This window comes from Arachis ipaensis, chromosome B04 (genome assembly GCF_000816755.2).
Source record: "Arachis ipaensis cultivar K30076 chromosome B04, Araip1.1, whole genome shotgun sequence".
NCBI classification, from domain to species: domain Eukaryota; kingdom Viridiplantae; phylum Streptophyta; class Magnoliopsida; order Fabales; family Fabaceae; genus Arachis; species Arachis ipaensis.
Window position 1 is genome coordinate 39,847,526 of NC_029788.2, and position 10,939 is coordinate 39,858,464.

Consider the following 10,939-nt stretch of genomic DNA (forward strand, 5'->3'; position numbering starts at 1 on the left):
ACCATTCTATTTGTNTTTATAAAATTATATTTGAACCCTCACTTATTTTCATATTTATAAAAATAACCCTAATCTTTTACAAAATATCCATTTTTATCCCTTCAAAAATACAATTTAATTACTAATCTTTCTCTTATATCAAAATCGAAACCCTTAGCCCTCTCCTTTCAAAATATTACTTGTATTTTAATCCGTTTTCAAGTCTTTCGGTTACCGATTTTTCTCAACTTTTAATTTAATCTTTCAACAATCAAATCTCATCAATTTCCTCAAAATATCACATCACAATAGTTCCAAAACCATTAAAACAACCACAACTGAGCTGTTCCTCATAGTCAAACCAACAAATCACAAACAACAATAATAATTCAATATAAACTCATTTAAACTCAAACAATAATCAACCAAATCAACATTCACTTATCAAATTCACATTTAATTATTATAAAATTACCAAACCCTACCTCTGTACAGAAATCACAACGATGAAAATTCTGGAAAAGCTTTTTGACCGAGCTGCTGAAGAAGAAAATGTCAGAAATTATCTGTGCCTCATAAACTCTAATTGGTCAAAATTCAAGGAAAGAGGAGCTACATCACCGTCAACTTTTATCGGATAAAAGTAGTACCAACGTGTAGAGAAGGAGAATATGAACACTTTTATCGAATTAGATTTTTTATTGGAGTTACGAATTTAAAGAAATCGGACTCGAAAGCTTTGAGTTCATGGAGGTTTCTCGTTTCTCTCTCTCGGTTCTTTCTTTTTCTTTTTCTTGTATGGTTCGGTTAACATGAAGAGAGATTAATGAGGATGCTTAATGATAAGTGATGATGTCTTTAATGAGGGGTTGGGTGTCGCGTGTTTAGGCTGCTGAGTCAGTGATTCAAATTATAAATATCTTAAACGGATAACTATGAAAACTAGATATATTAAAACACAAGTAATAATATATAAGGATAAATATATATGAGCTACTAATATAAATGACATTAGTAACATAATGATTGAAGATATACGATGAAGTATTAGTAAAGCTAAGTTCACCGAAGAGTACCGATATTTATTCATATCGGATGAGAGATGAGAGTTGAGGAGTGTTAGGAGTCAGTAATTTTTGTATTTTATAATCATCAATTGGTTATCAATAATGTTTTTAATGGTGTGAGATTACATTTAATAGTGAGAGATCACTCACTTTTTTTTTTATGATTAAATACTAACTATAAAATACAAAAGTTGTTGGTACGCTAGACTTTTTCATGAAAGTTATGAAGGTGATTGATGATGATTAATATTCAAATGTCATTAGTTAATAAATAAAGGAAGTATACGTGTCATGATCATATATATATATATATAGCCACATTTATTTCTTTCGTTTGTTCACTTAATGAAATTGGTTATATATATCAAATATCATAAAATTTAATTTAATTACTTTAGAAAAATAAATTTTTTTAAATAAAATAATAAATCATAAATAACTCATTATTCAATTTTCAAAAATTCGAATTGTTATAAAAAACTTATTTATTATCATTTTAGTCATCTAAAAAAGTATGTACAAAATAAATAAAAACTTCAAAAATAACAAAAACAGGGATCATATATATTTATTAACGGCAAATGACTTTTGAATTTATCCAAAATTTTGTGCTTTTGATTCAAATTTTTGTGAAACATTTGGATAATTATTTAAAAGATACATATAAAATAATAGAGAGACACTTCATCTCTAGTTATTTTTTATTTTTTAAAAAAAAAATTATTATTCAAAAAAATAAAAAAAAAGCCCGTTTGACATAAAAATTACTAAATTTTAAAAATAAAAATATTTTATTTTTGTAATAGAATTTAATTTTAATATATTTTTACCGTAAAATAGTTTAAATAGCACATGTCAATAAAAATATCTATATTTTACATTAATAATATAAATAATCATAAAAAATAGATATAATTAAACGATTGTGTAAAATATTTTATACTGAGAGCTAAAAAACATGGATACGTATGAAACTTTGATATATCCATATCGTATCCATGTCCAATACTCTTGAAATTGATTGGATACATAAGTCTAGAGTTTTATGTCCTTTCATCGAAATAGTTTTTTAACATATAAAGTAATATCTTAAATTAATTATTAATCCTAAAAAAATTTATAATTAACCATTATAACTTTTTTCATTGAAAATAACATAAATAATAAGGGTAAAAAACCTATATGTACAAGGGGTTTAAAATTACCCAAATCAGCTAAACGAAATTCTGATACATCAATCCACCAAAGAGCAAATATATGTAATTCGAATCAATACAATTCGAATTAGTTTTCAACGTAATTCGAATTGATATAACTCGAATTACTCGAAAAAATTGGCAACACGTAATTCGAATCAACATGTAAGGAATTATTCCCAACCATTGCGTACAAGTAATTCGAATCAACTTGGAACGAATTATAAAAGTATAATTCGAATTGTCTCAATTCGAATTAGTAGGAACACGTGAGTAGGGGGAAGTTCGAATCAAATTGATTCGAATTACTCACATTTTGAATCAAATGGCTAATTACACATTATACAATAAGATACTAGAAAAAATACTATATAATATAAAAAATATATACTAAAAGAAGTATAAAACAAGATTATAGTAAATTAATTTTAGTATAAAATTATTAAATATAAATTAATTTTAACTCCTATTAGTACATTGAATTAAAAATAACATATAAAAATGTACTTGTATTTATTAAATTTTAATAACATATAAAAATTTAATGACTTTTTAAATATTTTTTTATAATAGGAGTACATTTTTATATACTTTAAATACTTTGTATAAAAATGTACTTGTATTTATCATACAAAAATAAAGTGGTGTGTCAATATAATAACATTATAACATTTTAAATCAATTTTTTCTAGGATTTTAGATTAAAAGTAGCACATGAAAAAATATTATTGGTATTTTAAAGCTAACTTAATTAAAAAAGATAGAACTGTATTTTTTAGGATTTTATATACATAATTAGGCTAATTTTTTTTAATATTGATCAAAGATGTGTGTTACACTATGTTATTTGGTTTTAGGTAAATTTTATTCTACTATATTTTTTTTTTTTACTTTTCAAAAGACACAAATCTAAAAAAATTTATAAATTAATTTAAAAGAAAATATCATTGACGTTTTATAAAATTTAACGCACATATAGTTTTTTAACATATAAAGTAATATCTTAAATTAATTATTAATCCTAAAAAAATTTATAATTAACCATTATAACTTTTTTCATTGAAAATAACATAACAAATAATAAGTATCAAAGTCTCAAACATAAGTGCATAACAATAATAAAACAAACACATAATCCACACATAAATTTTATTATAATTAAAACAAAACACACAACATAATTTATAAATCAACAAGACACCCGAAAAAATCCTTAAATCAATCCACATAAATCAATTATCAACTTCCAAATCAATAAAATTTGAATCTGATTCGGAAGTTGAAACACCGCCTCACCTAGTATCTTGAGAATTCACATCTTCATCTTCACCTACAATTAGAAGAATATCCAAATTTTGTGTTACATTCCCACCATCAACTTCCATAGAGAAAGAGTTATCCATAACAAAATCAATAACTCAACCTAAATAACACAAATACATCAGAACAAGTATGAAAGAAGCTAAGCATCAGACCTGAACCATCAATAATTTTCGATAATTTTACATTGAAACAAATGCACCAAGCATCTCAAAAAGGCAAAAAGCAGTAAAGCAACGAACTAAAACAGAATGCATATAAAAAAAAACATATCAACATAAATAAGAAATTAAGAATAAACAGTCAATAGCATATTCAATCAAGCTACCAAGCCACCAAACTAGTTTCGTTGTTTGACTTCATTCATAAATTAGAAGTTAGTTAGCATTTTAAAAATAGGAAAAAGAAGCTGTCCACAAAAGCATGAAAGAATCTGTCCAATAAAACAAATATCAGTTAAACAAATTCACAAAAAATTTGAAAAGCATGAAACAAGCTGTCCATAGCCACAAACACATGAATATATGATTATATGATAGAGCCCTAACAAAAACAAAGAATAGGTAAATTGTAATCACAGTTCCTTATTTAAAAAAAAAAAGAAGATAAAAATCTTCACTTACTGAAAGTATGAGACACAGCCGCCAAGAAGCAGAGGAGGAGAGAGGAGCGTGCCGGGATTCCACCGGAGGCCAGACACAACCGTCGAGGCCCGAGAGGCAAAGGAGCCAAGGAGGAGAGATGAGCAGAGGATAGAGTAGAGGCAAGACCAAACAGCGCCGCCGGGAGTGCGATTCGGTGAGGACTGGCACGAATCGTGATGAGACAGGGACCGGCGACTGAGAGGCCGACGACGATGAGCTGCAAAGGAGGAGAGATGAGTAGAGGATAGAGTAGAGACAAGACCAAACAGCGCCGCCAGAAGTGCGATTCGGTGAGGACTGGCAAGAATCGTGATGATGAGACAACGACTGGCGACTGGGAGACCGACGACGATGAGCTACTGAAGGAAGTCGAGGCCTTGAGGCGAGGGTCAGGGACAGGGACTCAGGGTCTCACTCTCAACTCTCGTTCTCTCAAGGAGTCAAGGTCAGGGAAGCAAAATTAGGGCCGGCTGTGTTGGTTGTGGGAAGGAAAAGTAAAAAATTTTTATTTATATGATATGTAAAATTACAAAAATGCCCTTAAAAATAAGATGGCAGCCCGTCCCGCCCCGCCCTGGCCCGCGAGTTTGGCAGTGCGGTTTAGGCGGTTTTTTTAAAATTTGACGGGTTCAAAATCTCGGCCCGACCCGTCTTTTTTGGCGGTTTAACCCGACGGGTTCGACCCGTTTTGCCACCGCTAGTTTTGTTATATTACATGATGTATCCTAAACGTTTCTTAGGTTAAGAGTACATCAAAATTAAATTCTTTGTAATAATACTTGTAAAAAATTACATCAATTTGTTTTAAACCAAAAATAGGAAAATTCGAACCTGCGACCTCTTAGATTAGTATAGAGAGATTATGCCATTTGAGCTATAACTCATTGACAAATTACATCAAAATTTATTATTTTAAATTGTTTGAAAATATATATCTAATATCTGATTATGAGATAATACTCATTTTGCTCCCTTAACTTGCATGCGAGTCTCAATTTAGCCTCTAAAATTTCATTTGCCTCTATTTAGTTTCTAAACTTTGCGAATGTGACTCATGTTATTCCTTGGGATAATTTTCGATGTACAAACGTTGACAAAACACGCACTAACATCAACAGCCGGATGTTACGTTAGACTCTGTAAAACGATGTCATTTTTGTTTTGGCTCTCAAATAGCCCCAAAAAATATTGTAAGTGGTATTTATTGAAATTTTTTCTTCTAAAACAAGTAATCCGACGTTGTTTTGGACTATTTGAGCGCCAAAACTAAACAGCATCGTTTTACAAGTTCTAGCATGACATTTGGTTGTCCATGTCAGTACTTTATTAATATTTTTGTGTCGGAAATTATCTACGAACTAATGTGAGTCACGTTTGTAAAATTTGGGGACTAAAGAGAGGCAATTGAAACTTCACGAACTAATGCATGTAAGTTTAGGGATCAAATTGAGTATTAACTAATCTTATTATCTTTTAGATACTTATTTATCATTTGTATCTTTCATAATTATTTTTAACAACGGTTATTATTTTCATAGTTTTTAATTTTCAAAAAAATAAAAAAATATCCTAACTCATTAACTTAATTATTCTCTTAATTTCTAAATAAAAAATATTTTAAAATTTATCTTTTTAATATTTATAAGAGTTTAATTTTGATGCACCGACAGTATAAAGCGTTTTATATAATCGTGTTATCACATCCGTTTTTTAGATAACTATTCACAGAGTCAATGTGATAGGTAGTTATTTTTAAGTTTAATTACTTTATTGACCCCTATAATTTCGTTAAATTTTAAATTAAGTTTCTACACTTTTTTTTTAATTAAGTCTCTGCATTAATATTTTTTTAATTAGGTCCCTTTTAATAACAATGGTTAGCAAAAACATTAAGAATGAGTAAATTTACCATCATACCTATTATTTACTCTATAAAATTACAAAGCATTCACTAGAGTTTTAACTCTTCTCGCCTCTCCCTAACTTATTTTTTTTCTTCTGTTTGCTTCTTATACTCATGGATCAAAATCAACTACCTTATTTTTCCTTTAATTTCATTGAGTTATCTTTTTTAAAAAATCTTATGAGTTTATCAATCAATTATGTGCATGTTTGGGCGCCATTATTTTGTTAAAAAAAGATCTTTTTTCAATGAAAAAAGATCTTTTTTTTATTTTTTAACGTGTTTGGCAAATTTCTAGTAGTAAAAGTAAAAGCACTAGTAAAATCAAAAAAAGATCTTTTTTGAGAAGCTGTAATTTACATCTTTTTTTAAAAGATCTTTTTTCCTTAAAAAAATGATTTTTTCATGTAATAAATAAACAAAAAAGTACTTTTATATTGTTATACCCAAACATAATTGACTGATAAAAAGACCTTTTTACATGAGATATCCAAACATAAAATTACTTTTACTTCTCTATAAGATCTTTTAAAAAAAGATAACTCGAAAAAAGATCTTTTCTTAGAAGCTCACCCAAACAATATAAAAATACTTTTTTGTTTATTTATTACATGAAAAACATCTTTTTTTTAAGGAAAAAAGATCTTTTAAAAAAAGATGTAAATACCGTCTTAAAAAAAAATCTATTTTTGATTTTACTAGTGCTTTTACTTTTACTACTAAAAATTTACCAAACACGTTAAAAAAATAAAAAAAAAAGATCTTTTTTTTTTCATTTGAAAAAAGATCTTTTTTTTAACAAAATAATGGCGCCGAAATATAGAAATTCAAATTGTTTTGCATAATTGTACCATAGCCTTTGATAACATGAATCCACCAATTGACATCCATTTTTGTGTGCAAGATATCAGATCCATTTTCCACCACCGCCACCAACCAAAAATCTAATTTTTGTTTGAAACAAAAAATGACAATAGACATAAAACGACTAAATTGAAAATTTTGCATCTTGATTGATTTATAAATGAAAATAAAATAAAAGATACATCTTTGTAGAAGAAAATTGAAATCCATGGGTGAAAGAAGAAGAAGATGGGAGAATGTCTTCGGAATTGGGATCATTGCTCACAAAAATTAGATCAATATAATTGGGATTGGAGAGAGAAATCAGATGACTTTTGGAAGTTGAGAGTCTGCTCGCTGACGACTTAGAAGGGGACAGGATTGCCCTTGAGGCAGTGGTGGTGGAGGATCTCGATGGCCTTGACGAGCATGGAGCGAGAAGGCTTGTTCTCGTAGAAGAGGTCTCCGGCGAGGAGGAGGAAGTCGACGCGCTTTTGTGAAGGCGATTGAACAAATCTCCTCGAAGGCTTTGAAGGAGTCATGCCGTCGTATCTCATCCTTCTCCATATACCCGAGATGGCAGTTCGTGGCCACAAGTATGCACACGTATTTGATAACTCGGACTCTGCCTTTGCCTTCACCATTGTTGAAGAAGAAGCTGAGCAAGAAGGAGGAGGACCGAAAATAGTGAAGTTGCAAAATGTGTTAAGTTAGGAAATTTAGAGGGTTAGTTTTGTCTTTATGAAAAATAGAAGTGAGAGAAATTAAGAATTCCAAAAAAAATGAGAAAATCTTCAATTTGGCTACGAAAAATATATTTCTGTCACGGTAGAAATCTAATTAAAAAGAAATTGGTGTAAAGATTCCATTGAAAAAAAAAATAAAGAAATTTAATTGAAATTTTGATAAAATTATAAAGATTAATAGAATAATTAAATTTTATTTTTGACTGAAGTGGTATTAAATTCTACAAAAATACTAAGTGTTTAAATTTTTTCATAACAAAATCTAACCAAATTATTTGAAACTAAAAGGATAAAGTATATTTTTTTGTTCCTGAAAATTGACAAAAGTTTTAAAAATATTCCTAAATTTTATTTTGTTCTAATTTTGTCTCAAAAATTTTTTATATGCACCAAATATATCCTTGATAGCTAATTTTTTAAAAAATTTAACATCAACCCAACAATAATGCATAAAAATTATGGTTGATTTGCTTATTTTGAAGATTGTTCTTATGAAATTGTTGAATTTGCCCTAATTTTTTAAAAAAATTAGCCACTAGAAGTATATTTAATACAAATCGAAAATTTTTCGGACAAATTGAAATAAAATAAAACTTAAAGGTATTTTAAAATTTTTTTAACAAACTTCAAGGACAAAAAGTGTACTTTATCCAAAATAAAAGCACACGCTACTTTCTCTCTCCTTTAATGATCTTCGGTGCTGCTTCTTCTTCCTCTTTTTACGTTTCTTCTTCCTTCTTCAACGTCGTTGATGTCGTCATTGTCGCCACCGCCGTCGTCATCACTGCTGCCACTGCTGTCGTTATTGTCGTTGTTACCATGGCTATTCTTCTACTTGATGTTATTGTTGATGTTGTTGTTAATTTCTTCTCTTTTTTTCTCATCATCCTCTTTTATTATCATTATCATCGTCCTCATCGTTTTCATCATCATCTTCTTCTCTTATAAATATTTAGAAAATTAGAGCATAGAAATTTTGATGCTAACACATAAATTTTGGTGCACATCACACAAATCTTTGTATATAGCACAAAATTTTTTTAAGAACCACATGTCCAAAACATTGACACCCAATCAATAAAATAAGCATAATACATAAATTTGTGTGAACAACACAAAAATCTTATTGGATAGCATAGAATTTTTTTATATGCAAGATAGAAAATTTTGGACAACTACGTACTTAGAACATTGACTTACTCAACTAACAAAATATATTCATAGCAAAAAATTGTTCTACATCGATAAATTTGTGTTATGTACAACATTTTATGTGTTATGCTTCAAAAATTTGTGTGCTATATCAATAAGTTTTTGTGCTCTCGAACAAAAATTCGTGTGCTACAGAAAGCGCAAAAAAAAAAAAAAGAAATAGTGATGTAGGCTAATTTTTTCAATATGACACCTGTGTTGGTGTAACGCCGCGTTATGGAAGTTAGGGGTCTTTTACACGATTGTGACGGCGGTTAACTGATGGGAAAAAATCAGACGGTCTGATTTTTTGGAGGTGAGAAGGGACACAAATCAGACCGTCCGATTTGTGCTGGGCTTACTTTTTTGCAAAGAAATCGGACCCCACCTATTTCATGCAGACAAAATGAAGGTTTGTTTGTCCAAAGAAATCGGACTCACCGATTTCAAGGCTGGAGGTCAATTTTTTTTTTGCCAATGAAATCGGACCCACCGATTTGATGCACACAAATTTTTTTGGCGGGCCGTTCATCTAATCGGACTGTCTGATTTATTTTTTAAAAAATTTGAACCAGTCAAACAGGCGGTCGGATGGTCCGATTTCAACTTTATATATACCAATTCCATCATCGAGGTCTTCACTTCATCTTCTCCTTCTTACCTTCTTCAAATCTCCGAAGCTCCTATCTGCTGTTTCTCTTCTTCTCTATTATTTGAAAAAGATTAATACCAAAGTTGAGAGTGTGCAATGTGAGTATGTTATTATGGATGATAGAGTTATATTAAAAGTGTATTATTGTGGTCAAATTTTATTACAAACAGTTGAAGGAATAAAATTTGTGTGTGAAAATTCATTAGATATTATAATTTCATTCACACTGTCATTTGAAGAATTAAAAGGTGTAATTTATGAAAAGATGGATTCTCAAATATCTGGGAGAGTGTCTTATATTCTGTACGGATATCCTATATTTGTATTTAGTGGGTTCGTTCAATTTCAAATGAAATACGTGATCAATGAATTAGTGCCACGTCCGCCAACGTCACAGGATACTCACCAACCTGAAAATGGAATGTGTGACTCTCAGAGCGCCATCTCTTGATCAGAGCATTAACCAATGCTGACTGACATTGGACAACTCTAATTTAAAAAACGTGATAAAAATTAGTCTCCCGTAAATGCCCCTCCACAATTTGATTGTATGAATTCAACGGCATTAAGTGGTTGCATTCCAACATTCGTAAACCTACAAAACGTTGCCATATATGACATTAAACAAAACAGAGATATCCAAATTTAATTAACAAATTAAATTTGACAAAATCAAATCCACAATATCACATCACATAATCACATAATCAGTAAAAATTAATCATATTAACAACTATATTATTAACTAGTCAAAATATACTAAATATATTTTACAAATAAATTTACATTTATATTTATTAGATACTTATAATTATCAACAAACTTTAAACTTTACATTAGAAAGCTTTGCATGTGTAACGCGTGGCATGTAATACACAAATCGAACAGTCCGATTTATGTACCTGCGATACCTCAAATCGGACCGTCCGATATGTTACTCAGCGCGGTCACAGCCCGTGTGATACACCCTGCACTCCCATGATGGTGCCATACACCACTACGATCCTAATATCAAAAATATCGCTGAACTTTGCAGCAACTCAATTAAACTTACTTATAAAAAATTTGTCCATATAACATCACTCTAAATTCTATTTTTAAAATAGAAAAAACACAAGGTAGTTTAAAGTTTAAACGGTCTGCTCCAAAGGCCTAAGCTGACGCTCGCGGCAGTATAAAATCCCACGTCACCATGGCGCGCAATTTCATTTTCAAATAACCGTCTGAACTCTGAATCGTCACTCCTGGAGTAGCTTCGAAGAGAAGCCTCTAAGTAGCCATAACAGTGAAATCACCTTCTTCTCTAAGATTTCTAAGGTTTCATTTCACCTTCGCTCTCTTGTTTGCGATTCCGATTCTAATCTTCGAAATGAAGAGGCTAGCGTACCCAATCTCCAA

General features: G+C 29.9%; 1 protein-coding gene and 1 long non-coding RNA gene across 2 annotated transcripts in view; one reads left to right on the forward strand and one right to left on the reverse strand.

The window, feature by feature from the left end:
* LOC110271034 lies at positions 3,362-4,473 on the reverse strand. Its single transcript, XR_002361022.1, has 2 exons — positions 4,186-4,473; positions 3,362-3,572 (listed from the first exon to the last, which is right to left on the reverse strand). It is a non-coding gene; the product is annotated as an uncharacterized LOC110271034 (long non-coding RNA).
* Positions 8,386-10,939, forward strand: part of LOC107636420 (synaptonemal complex protein 2-like) — a 10,371-nt gene continuing 7,817 nt past the window's right edge. Inside the window, exon 1 of the mRNA XM_021122429.1 lies at positions 8,386-8,556. Within this exon, the coding sequence (XP_020978088.1) occupies positions 8,386-8,556 (171 nt within the window). The remainder of the gene's footprint in view (positions 8,557-10,939) is intronic.